General features: G+C 36.5%; 1 protein-coding gene across 5 annotated transcripts in view; it reads right to left on the minus strand.

The window, feature by feature from the left end:
* Rbm27 (RNA binding motif protein 27) overlaps positions 1-27864 on the minus strand; it is a 66201-nt gene that overhangs the window by 13117 nt on the left and 25220 nt on the right. For 3 of the 5 annotated variants that reach the window (XM_074076726.1, XM_074076729.1, XM_020161092.2), the window contains exons 8-16: positions 24381-24515; positions 13928-14092; positions 10640-10789; positions 7857-7998; positions 6768-6921; positions 4723-5019; positions 2751-2891; positions 1438-1557; positions 219-293 (exon numbers count right to left, since the gene is read on the minus strand). In XM_074076726.1, the coding sequence (XP_073932827.1) occupies positions 219-293; positions 1438-1557; positions 2751-2891; positions 4723-5019; positions 6768-6921; positions 7857-7998; positions 10640-10789; positions 13928-14092; positions 24381-24515 (1379 nt within the window). The remainder of the gene's footprint in view (positions 1-218; positions 294-1437; positions 1558-2750; positions 2892-4722; positions 5020-6767; positions 6922-7856; positions 7999-10639; positions 10790-13927; positions 14093-24380; positions 24516-27864) is intronic. The other 2 variants (XM_074076728.1, XM_074076727.1) reach the window with 1 other exon arrangement.

Here is a 27864-nt window from a genome sequence, read left to right on the forward strand (position 1 = left end):
TAGCTTCATAAATTTAGGCCTTAAAAACTTTACTATTGTGGCTGGAGGTCAGTGGCTCATGCCTAATCTTAGCTACGTAGGAGGCTGAGATCAGAAGCATCACTTTGCAAGTGTGAAGCCTGGAGTTCAAACCCCAGTCCCAACAAAAAGTATCCAAAACTTTATTATTATTATTTGTCCTACAAGTCAATGCTAGTATACAAATAATGAGCTCTTACCTTTTGGCATTCTATTTGTTTTTCTAACACTTCTTGTCTCTTTTTCCTCATATCTTGTTGTAGCTTCATTGCTTCCTATATAGATAGGTAATGAAGAAATCAAATGATGGATAACAAAATTTGCCAATAATATATAATGCTACTATATTCTCAATTCTTCTTGGGTCATCTTTCTCTGAATTCAGATTTTCTCCTATTCAAAAAGTAGGTAAAATTGGGAACTGGTGGCTCATGCCTGTAAGCCTAGTTACTTGAAGGCTAAGATTGGGGAGGATTGTGGTTTGAGGCCAGCCCAGGCAAATACTCTGTGAGACCCCATCTCCAAAATTACCAGAGCAAAATGTACTGGAGGTGTGGCTCAAGTGATAGAGCACCTGCTTTGCGAGCAAGAAGCCCTGAGTTTGAATCTCAGTCTTGCCAAAAAAAAAAAAAGGTATAAAACCAGGAGTTGAGGAGTGATGAGGTACATGCCTAAAGTACCAACACCTGAGAGGCTGTGACAGGAAGACTGAGAGTTGAAGGCAAACCTGTGCTGGCCCTGTCTTTATTTATGTATCTATTTTTTTTAAAAAGGCTATAGTCAGAGATGAAACCTTTGAATATATTTTCCCCAACATTTCCAGTATCACAGAGATTACATTTACAACTGTACTTTAAAAAATATTTTAAAAAATATTTAAACTGGGGGCCAACTAGCTGTACCTTTAAGGTTTATTGACTTGAATGATCTGAATGTCTTTAAAGAAAAACAAGAGCTACTTTCATTTGCCAATGTAACAAGCCAAACCCTTATTTTTGCAGTTCAAAGTTCAAAATTATGAGATGTAGCAGGCTGCAGAGGTGCACTCCTGTAATCCCCGCTATCCAGAAGATGGAGATGGGGAGGATTTCAGTTTGAGACCAGTCCTGGGAAAAAGTCAGTGAGACCCTCACCTCAATCAGTAAGCTGGGTATAGGGGTATACACCTATGGTCCCAGTTACAGTGGATCCTTAGGAGGATCATGGTCCAAGGCCAGCCCTGGACAAAAAAGAGAGACCCTACCTGAAAACTAACAAAAGCAAGATGAGCTGGGGACGTGGCTCAAGTGGCAGAGTGCCTGACTAGCAAGCATAAAGCCTGGGGGGAGGGGGGAAGAGAGAGAGAAAGAGAGAGAGAAGGCCAGCCCTGAACAAAAAAGAGAGACCCTACCTCTATAAGGCAAGAATGGAGACTGTTACCTGTTTTTTTTTAAGAACTTCTTGAACATCATGAGATTTAGACCCTGGACAAAGTTTTGAAGGCGTCTTTAAGTTTGAGGAGCTGTAAATTGTTTTTGGATGACCTGGAGTTGAAAATATCTAAGAAACAAAACCAAAAAGCAAAGATCACATAAACACTATTAAAATAAATCTTCAAAATGATTAAGATCATTTCCAGAAAGACAATATTTACTCTTCCTGAAAGTTAAATTTTGTTTAATTGATCATGTCAATTCCCTCAATTATGATGAAAATGTGGACTTTCTGAAACAGAAGTGTACTTTCTTAAAGTTAAAATTTTAATATTTATATTTAAATACATTTATTTAAAAGTACACATAAATGGATATTTATGCTTAAAATGAGTATGTGAATATAAATATACATTTACATCTTAAAACTTCATTTTAAAAGGTAATTCTCAGCCGGGCATTGGAGGCGCACGTCTGTAATCCTAGCTATTCAGGAGGCAGAGATCAGGAGGATTGCAGTTCAAAGCCAGACAGGGCAAACAGGTTGTGAGACTCTATCTTGAAAAAACCCATAAAGAAAAAAGGGCTGGTGAAATGGCTCAAGGTGAAGGCCTTGGGTTCAAGTCCCAGTACCACATAGAAATTAAAAGCTAATTCTCTGTGCATAAATTGTTATGCAAAAGACAAATTTAAGTAACATTCTGTTTCTGAATGCAATCCCATTATTTCTCTTTGTTTTAAATTTTAATTATGAGAAAAAGAAGAGCAGCCCCTAGAAGCTGGCCTGTCAGTCAAAGATAGTCCTTAGTTGTCCTTCTATTAATGCATTTCACAGAGTATCAATATAAGACAAGGCTATGCTTGTGGTAGATAGATCAAGAATACTCCACTATCATGACTGAACATAGACAAAAACATGAATGCTTCCAAAACCATAAAAAGTATTAAACACCCCTCTATCTAGGAGCTAATATGAATTATGATTCTTTACCAGTAAGATTAAGGTAAGATTAAGATAAGATATCCTCACATATTTGGTTAACTAATGTTAACCAAGAGCAAAGGCAATTCAACAGCGAGAGGATAGTCTAAAATACTCAAATTCCTTTTTAGCTTTAAATAGAAAACAAAATTTAACTACCAAAATTTCTGACTCAGTTAAGGAAATTAGGGAGGTGCATTTGCTATACTTAGGATAACCGTCACACTTTTCTTAATTGGAGAAATAAGGCATTTAACAAATCTGGCTGATAATCAATTTCTTTCTTTGTGCTACTGAATGTCTCTAAATCTATTTATGAGGGACACAGAAATGCATACCTGGCAATCCTCCCCAGCACCACCAGACTGATTCAACAAGTGTGACACATCACTCTGGTTACCACTTGCATGTCCAAGACGATGTTTAACAGGAACTTTGTTAAGAACATATGCACCTGGTGTCTGTGGTTTTCCCATCATCTGCATATATACAAAATAAACACATATGTGGTAAAAGTCTTACAACATGCTCAAGAATAATACAAATTTAAGATAGTGATTACTCTGGGGAAGAAGATAAGGAAATCGGAATGAGAGGCTCCTTCATTAGCTGTAGGATTTTATTTCTTAGGTAATATGGTGAATATACACATTATTATGTTGTATTATTCATACTTTTATGGGTGTTTACAGTATGTCCCAACATCTGAGGGTGTAGCTAAGTCACAAAGCTCATGCTTATCAGCATGCACAAGGCCTTGTGTTCAAAACCCAGCACTAAAAATATAAAATATGTCACAACAGAATGTGTGTATATATGCACACCGGATTGCTAATAATTTCTTAATATTCTCTCCAATAAATACTTTGGAGATAGGGGATTTTGTTGACACTATGCCAGTATGAAGTAATCATGTCAAAAACATAAGGAATCTTGAGCTGTATTAATAGAACATTTCCTTCATTATCTACTCTGCATCCAGGGCAAGTATTCACATGTGGGTGATAATATGATGGGTATAACAGCAAAAGTGAATGAAGGTTTAGGTGTTAATGAGTAGGAATGATGAGGATGGAGTTGACACTATAGTACAAGGAAGACTTTTTTTGTCGGGGGGACAGGGCCTTGATATATGGCCCAAGCTGACTCTGAACTTGCAATCCTCCATCAGCTCTGGTGGCATCACCTATAATTCTAGGTCTTGGGAGGCTAGGTCAGGAAGATCACAAATTCAAGACCAGCCTAGACTACACAGTATGACTTCATCCTTAAAAAAAAAAAAAAAAAAAGCCAGGTGCCAGTGGCTCATGCCTGTAATCCTCGCTACTAAGGAGGCAGAGATCAAGAAGATTGTGGTTTGAAGCCAGCTGGAGCAAACAGTTTGCAAGACCCTATCTGGAAAAAAAAACCCATTCCCAAAAAAAGAAGAAAAAAAGGGTTGGTGGAGTGACTCAAGGTATAGGCCCTGAGTTTTCAAGCCCCAGTACTGGGAGTGGAAGTGGGGGGGGAATCCTACCAAAATATCCCCAAATCCCAATTTACTTGGAGCTTCCATTCCAGTTTTTTTTGAGGGGGGGAGATATTGGCATTTGAACTCAGAGCCTTAAGCTTACTAGGCAGTTGCCTTAACACTTGAGTCACACCCCTGACCAGCTCTTTTCACTTTACTTTCCAGATAGGGTATCACACTTTTTTCCTGGGGTGGCCTTGACCTCAATAATTCTACCTATGCCTCTCACGGAGCCAGAATTACAGGCATGAGCTGCTTACCTGGCCTCCATTTTTAAAGAAATAAGATTTTTCTCCACAGGAAAAAGTATGACAAATGGATGGATACAAAGGAGACCAATTCTAATATAAAACAAAGTAGTTCTAGATTCAGAGCTGCTTAGTGGTGGACAATGGATGTGTATCCCTTTAGAGTACTTCAGACTTCTAGGCCCCCATATCTATAGATCAACTCTGTAGATTTGGTACTACAGATGAGGCCCAGGAATTTGCACCTAGGTAAGTGATTGTGATGGAGAACAACACATCTCAGATGTTAAGGTATTTAAGAACCACCTGCAGAGCTTTTAGGCAGACACACTACCACACGAGCCACACCTCCAGCACCTGCAGAGCTTTTAAACACAGATTCTTGGCTCTCACCCTCAGAAATTCCCATTCAGTAGGATGGAGCAAACCCAAGAAATTGCATTTCTAATAAGCTCCTAAGGGATCAGATGCTGGTTTGGAAATCAATCCATCAATCACTCTAATGTAGAACACTCAAGGACCAGACCTTTCATTCCTAGTGAACTAGATTACCTTCTGGATGCCTCCATGTACTGATGATGGAGGAGACTGGGTCACCATCACCTGCTGCGGATGAAGATGCTGTGGAAGGTGATGGTGCTGCTGTGAGAGGTGACTCATTGTTTGCTGCTGTTGCAGAAGCAACTGCGTTGGGGATTGTAGTGCTGGTTGTTCATTGTTTTCCCTATGCCACAGGACTCGGATGAATCGGTTGTTTAGAACTGCTTCTGTGCTAGAAATGGCTTTCCTGGCCTCCTCATTGGTAAGGTATTGGATGAGGGCAGCTTCTGGATCACCCTTAAAAGCAACCTTTAAAGAAAATAATAGAGCATAAATTCTCATGAGAGAGAACAGTGAAATAAATTACATGATTCATTGCTATAGACTAAACTATAACACCTCTTCCCCAAATTTTGCATGTGAAAGCCCTACTCCTCAATGGAGATGGGAGTTTTTAGAAAGTAATTAAGGTTAAACAAGGTCCTAAATTTGGGGCCCTAATTGGAAAGGATTGGTGTCCTTTTGTGAAGGAAAAAAAAAAATCTTCCTTTCTATTTCTCTGCAGTGTGAAGATACAGTGAAAAGCTAGAAAAAAGAAAGCCATCACCAGGAACCAAATAGGTCAGAACCTTCACCCTGGACTTTCTAGTCTCCAGAACTGTGAGAATAAATTTATATTTATTTATTTCAGTGTATGGTATTTTTTATGGGAGCTTGACTAGACTATTACACCTATCTACATTAAGCCATCTAAGTTTTTCTAAATGCCTTACAGAATAAAAACAGGCAAATTTTAACAGAAAAAGGGTAGGAACATTTGGTATGACCACATCTTTTGTGCGTATGTATATATTCTTCTACAAAGTAGTAGTATATCTTTGCATGAAAACATGAACAGAGGACTGGTCTCCAACAACTGATAGAGCACATGCTAGTTTAGTAAGCACAAGATCCTTAGTTCAAACCCCAGTACCAAAAAAAAAAAAAGAAAAAGAATAATCATTATTGCCAAAAACAACATTTGGGTGATACCAAGGAAAAAATTTGCTGAAAAATCTCTCTCTCAGAAAGAACACTTTGGCCAGGTATGGCAGTGCATAACTGTAATGCAGGAAGAAGGATCATGAGTTTGAGACCAGTCTAAGCTACATAAGCAGACCCTATCTTGAAAAAACAAAAAGAGAACTCTTTGGTTCAATTCCTTGAAATACTAAATCCTCCAATACTACTTAAACTCAATGACATGTTGGTTTGATGATAACACAGAAGTGTCACAATTAACAGACTGAAATTTTTCTTTTTGGTGGGATTAGGGTTTGAACTCAGGGCTTTACACTGCAAAGCAGGAGGCTCTACAACTTGAGCCACACCTCCAGTCCATTCATTTTGCTCTGGTTATTTGGAAGGCGGGGGGGGGGGGTCTCAGGAACTATTTGCCTGGGCTAGCCTCAAACTGTAATCCTTTCGATCTCAGCCTCCCAAGTAGCTAAAATTACAGATGTGAGCTACCAGTGCCTGGTGTGATATTCCAACTTAAAACTAATCTTCAAGTACCCTTAACTACAACATAACATTCAACCCCAAATTTAAATATCTAACAAGTAAAATACAAAAAGCTATAATTTTTTGATATAGGGTAATATACTACACTACCTAAAATTTTCAAGATTAGATCTATCCTTAACCAATTACTATTTAACCATAAATCAGTCAAGACAAGATTATAATCTTAGAAATTACCAAAAATCTCAGATAGAGTATTAAAGTAGGGGATAAAAAGACCAATTGTTCAGAGACAGAAATGTGAACAAAAATACAGTGACTAGTCTTCCAAGAAGGAACTATAGCATGGAACCAAATGAATTAACAAAAACAAATTCAATTTAACAATTCCATCATAAAGATGTGTAATTAGCCATATAATAGAGTTTATAGCACTTGGTAGATAGATGATCAGAATCACTACTGACTCATTTTAAGCAAGGTGAGCTAACTGATAGGTATATTTTCCAAGACCTGTAAAATGCATGGATTCTATCACTGACATAGCCACTTACCTGTATATTAACAATAGTTCCAAATTTGCTGAAGTGTTCATTGAGCTTGGTAATGTTGTTCAATTCCTGAGGGATTTTCTTGACTTCTAATTTGGTGTTTGTATACTGATTCTTCCGCAAGAATCCTGGCTTACTCTGATTGTTATTCCCTTGCCTGAAACAAGTATTAATAAATCTTTGTTAGTTTTCCCATTTCATTGATAGCCAAAAGCTACATAGCAAAGATTGTAAAGCTTATGCCCTTAGCATTCTGAGAAATTATGGAGCAATTTCCACATCACCCTTTCTATAATAGAACAGGTGGGAAGAAAAGAGTGAATAATGAAATAGCACAAAAAAAGAAGTGCGAGTGAAGTTAAAAATCACGTGGTAAGCTGGGCACCCATAGCTCATAGCTCATGCCTATAATCCTAGCTACTTGGGTGGCTGAGATCAGGAGAATCTCCTTGTGAGGCCAGCCCAAGCAAATAGTTCAAGTGACCTAATATCCAAAATAACCAGAGCAAAACAGACTGGAACTGTGACTCAAGCAAAAGAGCACCTACTTTGCAAGCAAACCCCAGATCCACTAAAAAAAAGTTAAAAAGATTTGCCATAATTATCAGAGTTTAACATTAAAGCAAAGAGAGAGCACTGTTTTTTAATAGTGCATTTTTTTTTCCTTTTTTTTGGTAGTACTGTGTTTTTAACTCAGTGCCTTCTGCTTGCTGGGCAGACCCTCTAACACTTAAGTGAGCCACATCCCAGCCCTTTGTGCTTTCATTATTTTTAGAATAGGGTCTGGAGTTTTAGTTCAAGCCAGCCTAGACCTCAATCCTCCTATTTATACCTCCCACGTAATCGAGAAGACAGCAATATGCCACTACACCCAGCTTTTTATTGGTAGAGATGGGATCTTGTAAAATTACAAATATCTACTATTAATATTGTTAGTTTTCCAATTTTTAGGATATTCTACAGATGTCTCCTGGAACCCTAACACTGAGACACATAATTTGAAAATCACTGGTTAGTGATGACTCTTTAATTTTAAAAATCTTATAAACAAGACAACAAAAGCACCATTTAGATATTAGGAAATTATCTTACTTTCCCAGCCACGGTTTCTTTGTAAGTGGACCTTCCAAACTCATAGCTCTTTTTCGGCTGTCTGGTTCAAGAACCACTCTGGTTATGTTGCTATTAATTGAAACAGGAACTGGTGGTTCAGTCTGGATGACAATATTAGCAGCTGTTGGAAAGAAAAATTCACATTACTGAGTTTCAGGGGAACTTCATGTGATTAAAATATTCAGTCTAAAAGCTAAACAGTACCATGAATTACACTCAATTACTACTATTCCCTTTTTGCAGATGCTTAAAATAAGAAAAATTACAAATGCCTGTCTTTTCTATTTTTTAAAAACTGAAAATCAAAGTTTAAAAACTCAAAGGCAACTCAATGTAATAATTAACTCAAACATGGATCACTGATGGATATAAAAGATTACTAGAGAAGGGTTTTTGAAGAACACAGTATTTATATGGTGCCAAAGAACCCTTCCACAAATTAATTACTTCTACAATGGAGATATGTAACAATTATCACCACAAGCAATCAATCTCACTTAAACTTAGTATCACTAATGGAGGCCATTATCTGCCTCCAGGTGTGATCACAAGATGTTCATCACATCATGAGAACTGCATCTTATTATGGAATTATGATGTCCTTATGTGTGGCAACAGTACTGGGTTTATATAGGACAATGTCTTATTCCTAAATGTAAACTAAAGGATTTAAAGAGTCACTTTAAATTTACTTTCAAATGGTTAAAGAAAACTAACGTGATGGGACAGGAGAGACAGGAATGGGAGGGGGCTGGGTGAGAGGGAGAAAAGAAAGTACACTAGTGAGCATTCATGGCCAAAGGTGACAAAATGTTAAGAACTGGCAAATCTAAGTGAAGGCATTCAGCATTCATGGGTTCACTGATTCTTTTGACTCTCTGTAGATTTAAATTTTTTTCAACTTCAGAATTGAGAAGAAAATCCAAAGCCAATATTTTGAATTGGCATATTTTACTCACAATAAAACTAACTTTACAATAGGTTACACCTATGGATAGTAAGAGGTGTACAAAACCCAAAAATGAGTAACACAAAGCCATGTCTGTGATACTCTGAGTATTTCTCCTAATTTCATCAACTCCATCAGGCAGAGAATAACATGTTACTGGGCACTGGGGTGGATGTGGGTTGAGACTGCTATCTCCCTCTCATCTGTGTGACAGGGAAATTATGATGTAAAGATTCATGCATTAAACATGCATTTCTTGAGCAGCTATTTACAGCTCAGAAAGTACACTAGACAAATCACTGAATTAAACAGCTATGTTATTTAATGTTTTCAGAAGGCTAATGGAGGAGTGAGTATGATGGCAAAAGACTTTCTGAAATTTAAGATGCCATTTTGCTTTCTTTAAATGGCAGTTGTAATTAATACCTAATGGTGCCTAATGTTTTTTTCTGTAGTGGAGGTTAAGTGACCTGTCCAAGATGACAAAGAAAACTCACCATAAAGAAACCACATTACTTCTATACTGAGACATTATCTATGGATTACTAGGAATGAATGTACATACAGACCAAGGAAACACTTTTGAGAGCATGAACTTCCCACTAATATTAGGTCATCAGATAAGGGTTATAGGCATTATAGCAGAGAAGGTAAGAGCATACTCTTTGGAGTTAAGACAGCTCTGGATTCAAATTCTAGTTCTACCACTTAATAGCTATGTGAACTTAGGCAAGTTCTTTTATCTCTCTGAGCCTGAGTCTTTGGAATTAAGACAGCATCTCTTTTATGGAGTGTTTGTAAGGAATACAAGAGGTTTAGATGCATTTAGTATAATTCTGACACAAAAACTGTTAGCCCATCCTGGTAATAAAGCTGTTAATGCCAGTAAAGAAGAGTGAATAAACTCCAGACAGTGGAGAGAAATAGAAAAGGGTTTGTGGTCTGGAGGAGTGGCTCAAGTGACAGAGCACCTGCCTAGCAAGTGTGAGGCCCTGTGTTCAAGCCCAAATACCACCACTGAAGAAAGAGAGAGAGAAAGAAAGAGAGAGAGAGAGAGAGAAGTGTTTGCTATATGATTAAATAAGAAAATTATCGTAAGTACCCAACCAGAGAAACTGAAACTAAATACTGGAAATTTTACGATGCTAAGAAACTGGAATCTTACCATACTCCTTTTTTTGTTTGGAGGGGGTGGTTATCAACCCATATTAAAGGTAAATCCTTGTATTTAACCTTGATTTTATTTTTGAGCTTTGTGTCTATACTTTGTAACATGTCTTAACTGATGGTTGTAATGGTTAAATGATAAAAATGATAATTACAACATTTTAGGTTTTCAATGTTAAAGCTATAGCTTTAAGGATACAAAGTAACCTCCCCCTCCTTTTTTTGGGACAGGATCTCACTATGTAGTCCAAACCTGTGATCCTCCTGCTTCAGCATATCAAGTGCTGAGATTATGGACCTATGCCACCACACACAGCTCCAAAGTAGACCCTTAATGATCACTTCTTTGAGAGAAAGGCATCTTTCTGTACCAAGTATCTACCACAATGCCAAGCACATAGCAAAAAGTCTGAAGTCCTACCAAGAAAAGCAATTAATATTATGTTTTTAAAAATAAAAATATTCTAATTTCAAATAAAATTTTGAGATAAAAGTTGTAAGAACTTATGAAGAACAACTGAGATGACTACATAGTTCCCTTCAAAGAGTACTCTAATTTCTTCAGATTAGGACAGAAATTACAAATCCAACAATTATATCCAACTATTGCACATTTACCGTCAGAAAAAGTTCAAGACATTCTCACCTCTTGGATTTGTATCCATATCTCCAGATGTTAGGCCAATGAGGTTGGGACGCTGTGTCTGTGTTCTTGAAAAGAACTGTCTGTACTGTGATCTACCAGAACTGGTGATACTAGGAGCTTCTGGGTTATAACCATCTGGTTCATATGTATCTGAGGGAAAACAAAACACATTAATAAATCACAGAGGTCAAATCATTTCTTATTACCATAAAATAAGTAACTGTTAAAAATATATCTTCAACAAATATAATTACATCAATCCATACATATTTCACTTTGAGTTACGGTACATAGATACTCCATTTGGAAGTAAAAGAAAACAATGGCACTGTCACAAAACATTGATAAATACATTCAGTCACAAATACTGATATATTTCCAGATTCATTCACTTAGCCACTTCTACCCTATACATTAATCACCTAATACAAACTTCAATGCACATTTTTAAGACAAATTTTCAAGTACTCTAATACCATATATACTAAAGAATGTTGAATTTTGTGTCTCACCAAGTCCTAGGTACTTTTTTTTTTTTTTGGTGGCACTGAGGTTTGAACACAGGCCTTGTGATTGCTAGGCAAATAATCTACCATTTGAGCCACACCCGTAGTCCTTTTTGTTTTAGTTATTTTTCAGATAGGGTCTCATTTTCCCTCAGGGGCAGAGATCCTCCTATCTTTGCCTCCTGAATAGCTGGGATTACAGATGTAAAACACCATACCTAGCCTGTTTTTTGAAATAGGGTCTTGCTAACTTTTTGCCCAGGCTGGCCTCAAACCAAAATCCTTTTATTTTTACCTCCTAAGTATCTGGGATTATGGGTATAAACCACCAAACTAGGCCTCCCACTTACTCTCTTAATTAGAAAGAGGAAAAAAAAAATAACTTGTTCATTTGATTATCTGTGCTTTAAACTGAAGAGATAATAATTAGTTTCATATGTAGAGTATATTTCAAATAAAAGAGCCAAATAAGGTCAATTTTATATTTACAATTAGTAATGCCATCTTCATCAATGTCCTTTTATGTTTTCCATTTTTCTCTGCAAAAAAATTTCAGTTTTAAATTCTAAAGAATTTTGTATCTGAAATTTCAGGACTGGCCGAGTAGCTCAAGTGGTAAGAACGCCTGCCTAGCAAGCATGAGGCCCTGAGTTCAAAACCCAATATTAGGACCTCCCCACCAAAAAAAAGAAATTCCAAACAAGAAAATCCAAATGGCGTATATCCTCTTCAATCCAAATGGCATATATCCTCTTCACTCTATATAAAATGAAAGTGTTAAGACTACACTGGTTTTCATAATTAAGATTTACAAGTCCTTGCTTCTCTCTCCCTCTCTCTTTTTTAATAGGAAAATTAATCAAGTGAGTCATATGAAGTTTGAGCTACAAGATAAGGTACATTCACACTTTTTCTAATGGTAAGTGACTACAGTGACTACTGTGACTCAGAGTATAAGACCAGCAAACAATCCCCTTTAGTGACCTTCCTGACCTCTAAAGGCATTTGAATCTGCAGCCCTCTCTAAACAAGTACTACTAGGATCAGAAGTCCCCAATGCAGCAAATGTCTCACTCTCAAACCTCTTAGATTAGACCTCTCCCCAAATACTGTGTTTCCCCTAACTTCAGACTCATGACCAAATTCTCTCCTTGTACAAAACATCAACAACAGGCTAACATTAAGTCCAAACTAATAAAATGCCAACAAAGTACATGTGATTCTGAGATATTTGGTATCAGTACACCTTCTCCCCACATTTTTCCTTCTGCTTTTGAAAACAGTTCATGGAGTTGTACAGAAAGGACATCAATTTGTTAAAAACTGTTCCCTCTAATAAAAAGTTAAATAATGGTGAAAATTAAACACCAGGGCTGTTTGAGCTCCTTATTTTCAAAGCCTGCACTCACCCTCAAAATTGTTTGATGATGGTTAATAAAACCAAATGGGCTCTTTCACCTCAATAGTTAGTAGGTATGAATACAGATGTCTGCCATAGAGTATTCTTTAGAGTTCTTACTTAATTATTTCAGCTTATGCTCTAAGCCTCCTCTTTATAATCTTTGTCCCTTTTTCTTCTGGCAGTACTGGGGCTTGAACTCAAGAGTCTCACACTTAGTAGCCAGGCACTCTCTCACTTGAGCTATGCCTACAGCCCTGTAATTTTTGTTTCTTTAAGATAACTAAAGACAATATTTAATTGTGAGTATGCCCTACTGATAGAAACATATACTGTAATAACATGCAGCTTAAAAGCAAGTCTCCTGTACTTATTCTTTAAATTTAAATGTGCTTAAGAATGATATAGTTTTAAGATAAGTAAAATAACAGCTTCAATGATTATAAATTTCAACTCTAAAAATTACATATATTTAATAACATACAAAATAATTTTAAAAAGGCAAATTATGATTAAGTTTTTGGTTACCACTTGGTACTACTAACAGAGTATCTCCCATAGTAGAGGATAAAAATGTTTTTAAAGTTAAATAATTAAATGACATTGTTCTATAATCCCTGGGAATACATATAACCCTAATAAATTTAAGTCTTTTATTTAGTTAAGCCAGGTGTGGTGGCACACAGCTGTAGTTGCAGCACTTGGGAGGCTAAGGCAGGAGGATTCTAAGTCCTAGACCAGCCTGGGCTATACAGAGAGACCCTGTCTCAAAGAAAAAAGTACTTTAGTTAGTTATGATGAACTAAAATCTAAAGTCAAAGTGAAAAATGTCTTTTCAAAAAAACCAGAAGCTCATGAAACACCAACAAAGCGCTCTACAAATCTTCAAAATCCACAGGTAAGTAGGAAGAAAGGGTTTTCAAGAATCACCACATTGTATGTAATCACCCATACAAAAGGAAACAGAAGGATAAAAAGGACATATTTTCCCATAATCAGCAAGAAACCAGATGTTTGTGTTTTATTTTAAAGGCAAATTAACCTAGTTTTCCTTGTAATGTATAATTAATTAATTAGAAACTCTGTAGTAGATACTATCTTCCTACTTGATTAGAAAATAGCTCAAGGAACTTGCATGACTTTGTTACCAAGGCACTGAAAGTAAATATAGCAGACACCAGAGATGACAGACACACAGGAGGCCTAATCATCTAGCAACCACTAGGGACAAACCAAAGAAGCAGAAGAATAGAGAATAACACTGCCTAAGACCTTTAATGTGAATGTGTGAGAGCAGATCAGAATGCCAGGTCATCTCTAAGGCTGACCAATTTAACGTACAAAAGATCAGTGAGGTGGATGGCCATCTATAGCAAAGCTTACCTGGGACCAGAGGGGTGGGGCTGGAGACTGAGGTATGATACCCAATGGAGGATCCCATGAGGTTGCGAGGTGGCACCAAACGAGCTGCCAACAGAGGAGGCGGTGTCCCCAACTGAAGTCGCTCGGATGCAGCAGCACCATGTTCACGAGAGTACATGGGCTGTCCTACAGAGGAAAGAATAGGAGGGCAGCTAGGATTGAGAGTCACAAGCTTCTCTTAGATAATGAGGTACTTCCTGAGACTTTGAGCCAAGAAAAGAAATTACACCATCAGGAATAGTAGCTGAGAAAGATGTTACTGAGATTCTAACTCAAGAAAGCACAGGCACAAAACTGGTTAGGATGCACTGAAGTGTAAAGAAACTAAGAATTAAGTAGCACTGTATCATCTCTATCTCTTAGAATCTTAAATGAATTAACTATGTGCTAATTTTACCCAAAGCTGATCAACCATATCAAATTATTAGAAAAAGGAGCCCTGAGTTATTACTCACACAGAATCATGTATCCAATGAGTTACGCACATAAGAAGGCTGTCACACACACATACCCCCCAATCACAAAATGTCAGGTTTGCACAAATTACATGTGCTCCCTTATGTAGGAACAGGAAAAAAAAAAAAAAAAAAAAAAGGAATAATAAAGCCACCACAAACACACCCTCACAGAGAATAATCAATATTCAAAAGAAAAACATTAAACAAGATAGTGAAAATGTGTTATCCCTGTGAGGTTGGTAATAAAGGGGGAAAAAAGGACAAAAACTCAGAGAAACAGACCAGCTTGACTGTATGAAATTATCCATACCCAAAGCACTGACTATACTTTGAAAGAAAATAAGTTTAGGGTTTATATATATGCACTAATACAAGAATACAGATATAATGAAGCCTTATTCTGTAGAACTGGATTAGAAAAAGACAAAGTACAAAGGAGCAAAACCCTCTATTTAATACTATCATTTACTGACAACCCTGTATGAGACAAATAAACTAAGATTTAGTGTTTATATCCAAAGTCAGACATTCACTGTAATAATACAAGACAAAATGAATTTAGAAACTTTTTAACACGTGATGAAATGTCCTTAAAAGTTGGCAAATTTCTGAAGATTTTTAGTACAGACAGGCCATAAAGCAACCACTTGATTTCATAGTAAGCAGTGAGAGGAAACAAATGTGCTAAACTTTACTACCCTTCTCTTTCTACATTCATAGCGAAAAGAAGTAGATAATAAACCATACTCTACAATAGACTAGGTAACTAGGTAACACCAACACTTTGGAAATTTACATTTTAAAAGGTTCAATCATTTTACAAAAATAATTTCAAGTATCATCAGTGATCAGGAAACAGTTGTAAGCACGACCTATTGTAGAATGAATTCTTTATGAAGTAAGAAAAATGAAGTGGAGTGCTCAAGAGAAAAATGGGAAGGAAACACAACCTCAGTCCAACAAGACTAAATTTATGATGCTCCACAGAATATACCAAGTATATCTAATTAATAACTATCTCAAATTAAACTGGAAACTAAAAGGCAAGTTTGCACAATGTCAATTTTTGAAACTACCAACACCATGCAATTCAAACACTTCAGAAAAATGGCTATTAATTCAAATGAAGCCTCTTCTTTTTTTGTGTTGGTACTGGAGTTTGAACTCATGGCCTTTTTTTTTTTTTGCCAGAGCTGGCCTTGAATCATGATTCTCCTATCTTTACCTCCCAAGTAGCTGGGATTATAACTGTAAGCCATGAGCTTGATTCTTTAACACCTATTGCGGTCTGTAGATATGACTTCTAAAATAAACAAGGTTCTTTAGACAAAGGACTGAGCAGAAAATTTATAAAATAAGCCTGGTATACCATGGTATACTTTATACCCCCGAAGCAAGAGAGTGACTAAAGACTAGTATGTTAAAAGAACATACTAGTAAGCCACTAACATAGAGGCTCCCAAAAAGGACCGTAATGTAGTAGAATATATCAACCATGATAAAAAAAATTCATGAATTCATTATGATAAACAAAACATTAGGGAACCACCTCATTATTCTGAAAACTGATAAATAAAAAGAAACAAGCACTTATCCTGTTTTTCCTGCAAAAACTGCATTTTAGTCCAGCACCAGTGGCTCATGCCTATAATCCCAGCTACTTGGGAGGCAGAGAATTAAAACTTTGAAGCCAGCCCAGGCAAGTAGTTCATGAGACCCTATCTTGAAAATACCCAACACACAACAGGGCTGGTGGAATGGCTCAAGTGGTAGAGTGCCTGCCTAGCAAGCATGAGGCCCTGAGTTCAAATCCCAGTACTGCAAAAACACCACCGCCAACAACCCCCCCCCCCCCCGCACTGTAGGTTAGCCACTTTTACCAGGCAGGCACTTACCACTTGAGCCACTTGCCAGCCCAAGTTTTACTTTATGGAACATCAGCAATAAATGGAGGAGAAAATATAGTTAGAATATTACATGAAACAACAAATCCAGGCAATGGCCAAAAAACAGCTGTGAAATGATAAGCAACTTTTAAACATCTGCACACACTGATCAATATACCACAGAAAGGAGACAACCAGACATTATGAGCACCATGACTTACATGAAGTACATATCCCCATCTTTAAAATTTTCTTGACAAAGAAAAAAGAGGGAGAGAGAAGAAAACTAAGTGTGAATCTAATAATCTCTGGATCTGACTTCCTAACTCAAAGGAAAAAAAATGGAGTAGAATGAGTTAAATGTCATACTAAGGGATGCAATCTGTCAAGTTGAGAAGGTAAGAAAAATTTTTAGGACAAATAATCTGCTTGTTCAACAAATAATTATTAAAAAAGGGGCAGGGATTGTTATAGATTTAAGAAAATTATCAACTAGGTGTAAGGTGTAACCTTGTTTTGATCTAGCTTCAAATGAACCATCATACATTAATGATACAGCTGGGAAATATGGACACTACTTAGATATTTGACAAGTGATAGTAAACTGTTAAGCCAAGTATGGTGGCAAACACTTGTAATCCTAGCACTCCAGAGACTTGGATAGGAGGATTTCGAGTTGTAGGCTAACCTGGGTGACACAGCAGACGCTGTCTCAAAAACAATAATAATAATCATAATAATAAATAAACTGTTATCAATTTGGGGGGTAGTGTGATAACAGTATTGCAATTTTGTGTGTATATTTAATCCTTATTATTTTGGGGGGTAGTACTGGGGTCTGAACTCAGAGCCTAGTACTTTCCAAGCAGGCACTCTACCACTTGAGCCACATCTCCAGCCCAATTCTTTTTTTGGGCAGTAGTGGGGTTTGAACTCAGGGCTTCTCAATTGTAAAACAGGTGCTCTACTGCTTGAGCTACACCTCCAGTCCATTTTACTCCAGTTATTTTGGAGATAAGATCTTGTGAACTATTTGCCAGGGTCTGGTCTTGAACCATGATTCTTCCAATCTCAGTCTCCCAAGTAGCTAAGGATTATAGATGTGAGCCATCGGCACCCAGTTTTTATGTTTTAAAGATACATAAATTCTTATAGGTGAAATGTTGTATTTGGGACTACTTCTAAAAATCAGGTTGGAGCGAGGTATCAATGAAGCAATTTAAATGTCTATTCATGATTGCTGAATCAAGAAATGACAAAATGGTGTGGGCATAATTCAAATGGTGAAGCACCTGTTTGGCAACCACAAGGCTCTGAGTTCAAACTCCAGTACTAACAAGAACAAAAAAACAAAAAAAAAAACCCATGGACACTCTTTGCTCCTTTTGTATATATTTGAAATGTTCTGTACATTTTTAAAAATTAAGAAAGTAACAATAATGCTAAAATAAGCGAGTAAGAATTTAGATTCATTCTATTAGTCTGTGTCAGTGACTTAGTATTGGTAGAAAGTAACTGTATAATTTCAAACTGCAAACACCTGAAGTTAATTTGCCCACCGTAAGCTGTTCACATTTCTTGACATGTCTGATAACAACATTTACACATTCTTAACATCAGCTCTACTCAGTTGAAGACAGTCTTTACTCAGACTAAAATTTCAGTCACTTACTGTGATTTTCCTGATTTCATCTTTAAGAGATTCACAGAAAAAAAAAAAAGTTTTAACCTAAAAGCTCAAATACAAAATAAATAAATAAATGAATAAATAAAAAAGCTACACTTTCCAAATATTAGCCATCCTTATCAGTTGCCTTCTGTAGCAGAATGCAAGGTTCCTGATACACTTTGGAACTTCTGGGGCTTAACTGGTCCCTGGTGCATAGTAGGCTCAGTAAAGAAATACTTAAGAATGGAAACTTCAAGGACCCAAATGACAATTAAGTATTCTTTGGTTGAATATCTGTTGAAATGAGCATATGAATCAAAGTAAATCATGAGGGAAGAAAGATGCCAGACAACATGTAAGGACCCAATTGGACACTGATTTGCTTTTCTAGACATCAAATCCATTATTCTACACACACAGAATTAAATAAGCAAATCTCAAAGGAATATAGTGTTTCTAAAACTTTATGTGGCTAATAACAGAAGTGTTTTCTGAAAGATAAAGACAATTTATCTGAATTCATATGAAAAATGGACAATTACCTTCAACCTGAGACATAGTCTATAGAATCCAGGATTTATATACTACTATCATTTTTTTGCATATCCAATCCATGAGCTTAGCAGTTATGTTTCTGCTCTGTTTCAAAACAACAGAGGAAACATACCAAGTATAAAGCAGCAAGTATAAAGAATACACTTGTAAAAACAGGCTGGGGTGCATCTCAGTGGTAGAGCACTTGCCTGGCATGCTTGAGGTTCAGTTTGATCCCTAGCACCAGGGAGTTGGGAGGTACACTAAAATGGTAACTTCAAATGTGGGTTGAAGTACCTCAGTGGAAATCGTTCATTTTATATGTATTGATATATTTCTGCCATTCAAAAAAGTCTCAATTACATCTCATTATTTAAGTCATTTTCAAAGGGCCTATAACATTTTGACTCAACAAAAACAACAAAAATTTTCAGAGTTACTATAATTATTTGATAGCATCATCAGGAAGAACATATATCCTATTTGGTTTTACTACAGAGTAAATCTTTTTATTCTTTTAACATTCAATTGTCCTCTTCTAAAACAAGTAATAACTACAGCCAAATGAATGCCTTTTTTTTTTTTTTTAACATTATTAGCTTATTTTTGTCATTGTTAGGTTTTGTTTGGTTGGCCGGGTCTTCTTTTTTAAGACAGGGTTTCACTGCATTGCTACTATGTTAACCCAGGCTGGCCTAGAACTCTGGATCTTCCTTGCCTCAGTCTCAGCCTCCCAAGTGCTGGGATTATAGGTGTGACACACCATGCCTGGCTAAAATTATTAGTTTCTTTGTTATGCATGTTTCTGAGGCACCTGTACAGTAGCAAAATCCATGCTGTAATTGTTACTTTTTTTTAATTATTATTTCTTTCCCATTAGATTTTTTTCCTTTTTTAAAAATTTTCTTTTGGTTATTTTTTTCCCATTAAATTTTTAAGTTCTTTCAATATGAACCATTTTTTTATTTTTCTGCATATTTCCAGTACCTAAGAATGAGTAGATCCCTACCTCCAAAAATCCAGATTTCATTTTTCTGTGTTTACTTTGGGTTTCCATCGACATAATATTTTTATAACTAAATACTATTTACGATACTGTTCTTCCCTTACAACTATTTCCTGTGTTATAATTTTTGATGACAATTCCAATGGCAATAAAATATCCACAATTTAAACTCTTCCACATTGGTAAACTTTTAGAATACCTCAGATTTTTTTTTCTTTTATTATTCATATGTGCATACAAGGCTTGGGTCATTTCTCCCCCCTGCCCCCTTACCACCCACTGCGCCCCCTCCCTCTCCTCCCCCCCCCGCCCCCTCAATACCCAGCAGAAACTATTTTGCCCTTATTTCTAATTTTGTTGTAGAGAGAGTATAAGCCATAATAGGAAGGAACAAGGGTTTTTGCTGGTTGAGATAAGGATAGCTATACAGGGAGTTGACTCACATTAATTTCCTGTGCGTGTGTGTTACCTTCTAGGTTAATTCTTTTTGATCTCACCTTTTCTCTAGTTCCTGGTCCCCTTTTCCTATTGGCCTCAGTTGCTTTTAAGGTATCTGCTTTAGTTTCTCTGCGTTAAGGGCAACAAATGCTAGCTAATTTTTTTAGGTGTCTTACCTATCCTCACCCCTCCCTTGTGTGCTAAAGCTTTTATCATGTGCTCAAAGTCCAATCCCCTTGTTGTGTTTGCCCTTGATCTAATGTCCACATATGAGGGAGAACATACGATTTTTGGTCTTTTGGGCCAGGCTAACCTCACTCAGAATGATGTTCTCCAATTCCATCTATTTACCAGCAAGTGATAACATTTCGTTCTTCATGGCTGCATAAAATTCCATTGTGTATAGATACCACATTTTCTTAATCCATTCATCAGTAGTGGGGCATCTTGGCTGTTTCCATAACTTGGCTATTGTGAATAGTGCCGCAATAAACATGGGTGTGCAGATGCCTCTGGAGTAACATGTGTCACAGTCTTTTGGGTATATCCCCAAGAGTAATACCTCAGATTTTTGATACATAAAGCTGTTTATTTCATTTGAACAAAACCAAATTGAAATTTTTTTGAAATTACTGACTAGGTATTTTTAGAAAAGTAAACTTGAACAATTTAAGGGTTAAGCTTAAAAGGTTCTACAAAAAAAAAAAAAAAAAGCTGGGCACCTGCGGCTAACACCTATATTCACTGCTATTCAGGAGGCAGTGATCAGGAGGATTGTGATCTGAAGCCAGTTCAGGCTAATAGTTTGTGACACCCTATCTCGAAAAACCCCGTCACAAAAAAAGAGCTGTGGGAGTGGCTCAAGGTGTAGGCCCTGAGTTCAAACTCCAAGTAGTAGAAAGATATAAAACCCTATGATGGATGAATGCCCTATGCCCTCTAATTTTTTATTAATGTTTAGATTGCTAGCAGGCTAGTTTTTCAAATTTCTCTATAAATTTTAGAATCAAATTTTAGGATTTTAAAGAAAGGAAGAAAAAAAAAATCACAAACTTGGTTGCATAGAATTGTGTGTTGTCCAGTATGAGTATTTTCAAAATATTCAGTTGCCCATCAATTAAGTCTCTTTATGAACACTGACACAGCATCTAAGACTGTAAAGCAGTAATAAATGTCAATGGGAAGTTATCACTTTGTACTGGTCTTATAAAAAAAATAGGGAAAAATGTAGCATTTCATAAAACCAAACATTAAGGATTAGCCTTTATTCTGAGATTTTATCTTTTTTGGTACAAAAATGTGTTTTTAAATTGAAGTGATACTAGGTATTTTCATATATAGTCCTTACCCTGGCAAAATAAGAAGGTGCCGTTGTTTGTTAGCAAAATTTTGTTTGAATTGTTACCAGCCTCTAAAGTGAATGTTTGGAATGTCTGTCTTAAAAGGCCTTTATTAATACACCACAATGTTTTCTTCCTTTTAAAGATGAGACAAAATGGACTTCATGCCACATGTAGTCTCACCTCTCAGGGCTCCCTGTTGTCTACTGTGTCTTACTGTGTCTTACTGGCACACAGTAAGTCTCAAGATAGAAGCTGAATTAATGAATATTAAGCTTGTCATTGAAATAAATGGTAACTGCCAAATTTTTTAAAAATTAAAATGTAGGGAAATATTTATGAATGAGTCACAATGTTAAATTTAACAATATGAAATCAATAGTAATTGCCAGATTTTAAAGAAATTTAAAACAAAATGGAATTTTTATCATGAGTTATAATACCAAATTCTACATTATAAAATAAGTCATCTGCAACAGACTCTGAGATAAGTAATCCAGTTTTTCATATTTGTAAGTCCAAAAGGGATTGGGAAATATTGTTAACAGTAGACTCATGTAGAAATAGATGAAAGAGAATGAACCATAAATTGGTAACTATTGAATCTAGACAACAGTTCATGGAACTTTATTATACTGGGCACACATGAGTTCATTATACTATCTTTTGTTATTTCTATGTATATCTGAGATTACCTGTAACTAAAATAAGGAGAGCAGCAAAAGAGAAAACATGAATAAAAAAAGACTATAGTACTAACAGCAAGCTAAGAGCTGGTGTATCACTCCTGTAATCCTAGCTACTTGGAAGGTGGAGATTGGGATGATCACAGTTCAAGGCCAGTCAAGGCAGGTAGAAAGATCTGCATCTCCAAAATAACTAGAGCAAAATGGCCTGGAGGTATAGTTTAAGTGGTAGAGTGCCTGTTTTGCAACTGTGAAGCTAGTACCACCAAAAAAAAGAAAAAGAAAAAGACTAATTAGAAGACAGATCCTAACATGAAAAAGGAAGGACAATTACTTAAATATGGGATACAGTTTCTGTGCTGAAGGTCAGCCGAATATGAGATTTATACACATAAAAGAAAATCATACTGTCATATGTTCCCCTAAGTACTTACAAGATTTGGGGCCTTGAAAGAGTAGAAAAGACACCAAAAAATGGAGGGAAGGAGTGAAGAGAAAAGAATGTTGGAGAGAGGGTCTTAATTGGACTGATGACAGGGGCATGTTGGAAAATAGTAAAAAAAAATTTATCAAGAAGGGAGGGAGCCAGGCCCCCGGCAGCTCACACATGTAATCCTAGCTACTCAGGAGGCAGAGAGATCAGGAGGATCATGTTTCAAAGCAAGCATGGGCAAATAGTTCATAAGACTCTTTCTGGAAAAAAACTATCACAAAAAAAAAAAAAAAAAAAAAGGGCTGGTTGAGTGGCTCAAGGTGAAGGCCCTGAGTTCAATCCACAGTACTGCAAAAAAAAAATAAGAAATAAAAGAAGGAAGGGGAAGGGCTGGAGGCTTAGCACCTGCCTAGCAATCAAAACACTCTGAGTTCAAACCCCAGCAGTACCAAAAAAAAAAAAAAAAAAAAGTTGGAGGGGCGGGTGGGTAGGTAATAGAGAAGCCCCAGAAAGGAGTCACGGCTGGCTCACAAGGAAATGATGGCTAGTGAAGTGTTCTCAAGAGGAAGAGGAACAGCCTTAGGAAAACTGTGTTTAGCAGCACTATGTGGTGTATCTGAGTGGGGGTGAAACATTAAACACAATGGTGTCAAGAAGGTTGTAGCAACAATCCAAATGTGATTCAATTGTGGATGAGGGCGAAAACTATAGCAGAAATAGAGAGAAGGAGATACTTAAAAAGAGAAAGGATTTTTGACTGATTAGATCTTTAGAAAAACAAAACAGGGCTGGAATTACATTTAGCTCAGTAGTAGACAGCATGTTTAGCCTTCTAGAGGCTCTACTTTCAATCCCCACCTCTCCCCCGCCACCACACACACGAACAAAAACCCACAAGTTGGTCACGTGAAAACCCACTAGATGATTTAGTGGGTCTTTATTTCAATTGATAAAGACAGGTGATGGAAGGTAGATTTAAGGAGAAGATAACAGATCCTATTTTAGAGAGGCTGAAATTTGAAGAGAAAATAGTAACTACAATAATGTAATACATAATCCTTAGAGTTGACTAGATGCTAGATACTTTTTAAATGTTTTATATGTATTAAATTATTGTTCAAAAGAACCTTAGTGAGATAAGTAGCATTATTACTGTCATTTTACTGTAGAAGATACTAAGATGCAGAAAGACTGAGAACTTGCTGAACATGGAAAGATAGTAAGTGTAAGAATCAGGACTCTAACCTGAGCTCAACCACTTTGCTCAGTTGCCTCTCTATAACATGAAAGAGATGAAGCAATGTTTAGGGGCAAAACAAACTTTATGATAAAATGGTTACATAAAAAATAAACATATGCACAGTTAACTGGTTCTGTAGAGAAAAATCTCATAATCTTGACTAGCTTTTGGAGGAAGGAATTTTTTAAAACAATAAAATACCCAAAAAATAGGAAAGAATTTAGTCAAGAAAAAAATTTTATAATGAAACATGAATGTTATAAACAGCCTAAACTCTAAACATTACAATTTAAATGATGCCTTCTATCTTCACTTCAACATGCAAGTTAAATAACTATTAGGCATGTGTACTTGACTTTTTTGTATACCTCTTAGAAGACAGACAGTATGTTTTATAAATTCAACCAAAAGCTTTAAAATAAATTTCCTTTAGAAAACACTAGATGTTGCTACACCATGGCAGAAACTATAGAAAAGATTAAATACCGCTACTCCAAGGCAGAGGAGATTTCTCTAAAACAGAAGCCCTTGGCTTTCTTTCCTGTATCACACAAAATTTAAATAGGGCTGTATGGCATAACCACACATTAAATTGCTCTGTGGATACAAATACAATTTTTATAGCTACACACTCTGTAAGAAAAGAAAATTTTTAAAAGGGTAGCATGATGAGAAAATACGGCTTTTCTATACTCTAGCAATTTTGAGCCAAACATTTACTTACGTTCTGACACTGTATAAAGGAGGTTCTGGGGTAAAGGAGGAGGTAGTCTTGCTCCCACTGGTGCCAGATTGGGCACTGTGCTTGTCCCAGGCTGGTCACGGTTGTTTATCAAGCTTGACTGTGATATGGGTGGTCCTATAGATTACAAAAAGTGAAAGGCAAAGCATTAATGTTTCCTAATAAAAACTCACTATACAAGTACTAATTTAAGTCTTCATATTAAATGATCTACTTGGAGCAGGGCATGGGAGGTCATGCCAATAATCCCAGCTACTCAGAAGACAAGGGCAGGAGGATCAAGAGTTTGAGGCCAGTCTTGGCAAAAATATTGTGACCCCCATCTCAAAAACAAAAAACAAACAAAAAGAGTGTGTGTGACCAAATGGTAAAGTATTAGCCTAACATATGCAATACCTTGGTTCACTCCTCATTACACACACAAAAAAAATTACTACATTAAAAAAATAAGCTCTACTTGGGCTTTGAATAGAATGAAGGTATTTGATATATGCAAGCTTTAAGCACTGTAGAGTTGTAATCAGTAATTAAAATGAGAATCTTAATTCTAGAACAGACAAAACTTAAGGGTGCAGAAAAGCAAAATCAGTTGTCTCTGCAGTTCACGGTGGAGAATGGCCGGAGAATACTGCCTATGGAGATGTCTCCAGCATAATCCACTGTGTTTGCCCAACCTTTATAACAAAATGTCAGAGTTGAAATGACATTCTTGGGCTTCATACAAATATGTTCCTAAAAAGAGGCAATAGCTTTCAATGTTAGAATTTCTATATATAAAAATACTATTCTCTGGAGAATAAAATCTCTGCTTGGGCTTCACAGTGATATTGTTTATATGGCAATATTAGATACTCTCAAGTGCTAACTTGAAAGAACCACGTTTTCATTGACGGTACCTATGTATAAGCCCCTCCAAACCTTTACCAACCTAGTATGTTCCATACTTTACTACAGTGAAGCTTAGTAATGGGCACACAAGATCATGCTAAACTACTTTTGCAACTTCATATGAGACTTTAATTATTTCAAAATAAAATATGCCTATTTATTTATTTATTTAGTGGTGCTGGGCATAGAACTCAGGGGCCTAACACATTCTAGGTAAAGCTCTGTGCCAATGAGTTACACCTCAATCCCAAAATTAAATGCTTTAAAAAAAAAAAAAAAGGAAAAGAAAAGAAAGAAAGAAAATTGATAAAAAGTACTGTTAAATTGAAGGGCAATTGTTTTGGGGGTTTTCTTATTTGACAATACTGGGGGTTGAACTCAGGGTCTTGAGTCACATCTTCAGCCCCCTTGCTTTAGTTATTTTTCCAATCTGATTTTTATTTATTTATTTATTTGGTAGTGCTGAGGTTTGAACTCAGGGCCTCATGCTTGCTAGGCAAGTGCTCTAGCATTTGAGCCACTCTACCAGCTCAGTTATTTTTCCAGATAAGGTCTCCCATGTTTTGCCTAGGGCTAGCCTCAAATTGCAATTCTCCTACATACACCTCCAGAATAGCTGGGATTAAAGATTTGTCCCCTACCACACCTAGCATATTTGCTGATGGGGGTCTTGCTAACTTTTTTGCTCAGGATGGACTCAAACTATGATCTACCAATCTGAGACTACTGTGTGGTGTGCACCACCACACCAGACTAAATGACAATAATTCTTAAAACAATAATTTGCCATCCTTTAATAACATCAACTGTCCTTAAGTAGATTTTTTTTCCTTTATTTTTCTTTTGGTGATACTGGATTTTGTTTCGTTCTTTAAGTTTTAGCAAGGATTTATTTTAATATAACAGGATAAAGTAGAGAAAAGTGGGGGAAGAAAGGAGAAACATTTCCTGTTCGCTACAGAGGAATAAGAGGAAAGACTCTGGTATTGGGGTTCTGAATCAAGACTTTACACTTGCTAGCCAGGCGCTCAACCACTTGAGCCATACCCACAACCCTTAAGTAGATATTTTCTTACACCTCTGCATATATGTAAATAATTTATTCCATAATTTTTCCAGTTATACTTTAAAAACTTAGTCTTAACTTCTGTTACTGTTCTTGATATGCTATCAACTGCTTTTTTATTATTGTTCTTTTTTCCATTTGAAATAGGGTCTTGCCATGTAGCCCAGGCTGGTTTTGAACTCTCAATCCTGCCTCAGCTTCCAGCTCAGCCCCCAGAGTGCTGTCATTACAGCAATGTACAATCATGCTGGGATAGCAATTGTTAATCAATCTTCCTCTTCCCTCATTCCCTTCCTCCTTCTTTTTTCTATACTGAAGTTTGAACCAAAACCTCACCTAATGTTTCTTAAATGACCAGTTTTAAATATTTCTTATTCTTAATTTTGGATGATGAGATAATGGCACAAAAAAGAAAACCCTAAATAAATAAAAACAGTCTTTATCAGTTAGAGATCCACACAAAAGTAGTTACTGTTGCAATGATATAACTTTTGAAATTTACTCCAACAAAAACAAATCAAACCAAAAAGTGGAGGGGAAGGGACAAATGAAACAAAACTAGCTGAATATTGATAATCACTGAGGCCGATGATGATACAAATAACACATGTTATTTTTCTACCTCTGTGTATGTCTGAACATTTCCCTAAAAAAACCAACCAAACAAACAAACAAAAACCATTTTAGGTCAGGTGTAGTTGGTGTACATATGTAATCCCAGCCACCTTGCAGGAAAAGGCAGGAGGGTCTTGAGCTTGAGATCTGCCCAGGCAGTCAGCAAAACCCTATCTCAAAAGCAAAATAAGAACAAAAGGGCTAGGGACATAGTTCAAGTGGTAGAGAGCTTGCTAGGCATGCTTGAGGCCCTGGGTTCAAACTTCAGTATTGAAACAAAACAAAATAAAACAAAAAGCTATTTCCAGATTTAAAGACTGGAATTTTTTACTAAATTGTCATGTTCATTCTCTGACATCTAAAATGCTAACAACTAATAAGACTGTGACTACAAGTCAATATACACTGGGCCACTACAGACTGAAGGAGGCTGGCAGAGTGGCTAAAGCAGTAGAGCACCTGCCTAGAAAGCTTGAGACCCTGGGTTCAAATCCCAGTACTGCAAAAAAAAGGAAAGAAATACTAGAGGTACTACAAGTAACTCATGCAACAACATATGGCAAAAAGGAAAGAACAAGCCAGGCGCCAGTGGCTCACACCTATAATCATAGTTATTTCAGAGGCTGAGATCAGGAGGATTGTGGTTGGAGGCCAGCCAGGACAAATAGTTCATGAGACTTCATCTCCAAAAAAAACTTAGCAAAATGGCCTGGAGGTGTGGCTGAAGCAGTAGAGCACCTGGCTTTGCAAGCACAAAGCCCTAAATTCAAATTTCAAGCCTAACTCAAAAAAGGGGAACAAGAGCATCTTCATTATGGGAATATATTTCAAATTCCATTATTATTATTTTTTCAAATACTTTAAACAGTGTAAAGTTAGTTAAAAGAGGTAAGGTTC

This window comes from Castor canadensis, chromosome 6 (genome assembly GCF_047511655.1).
Source record: "Castor canadensis chromosome 6, mCasCan1.hap1v2, whole genome shotgun sequence".
Classification (NCBI taxonomy): Eukaryota; Metazoa; Chordata; class Mammalia; order Rodentia; family Castoridae; genus Castor; species Castor canadensis.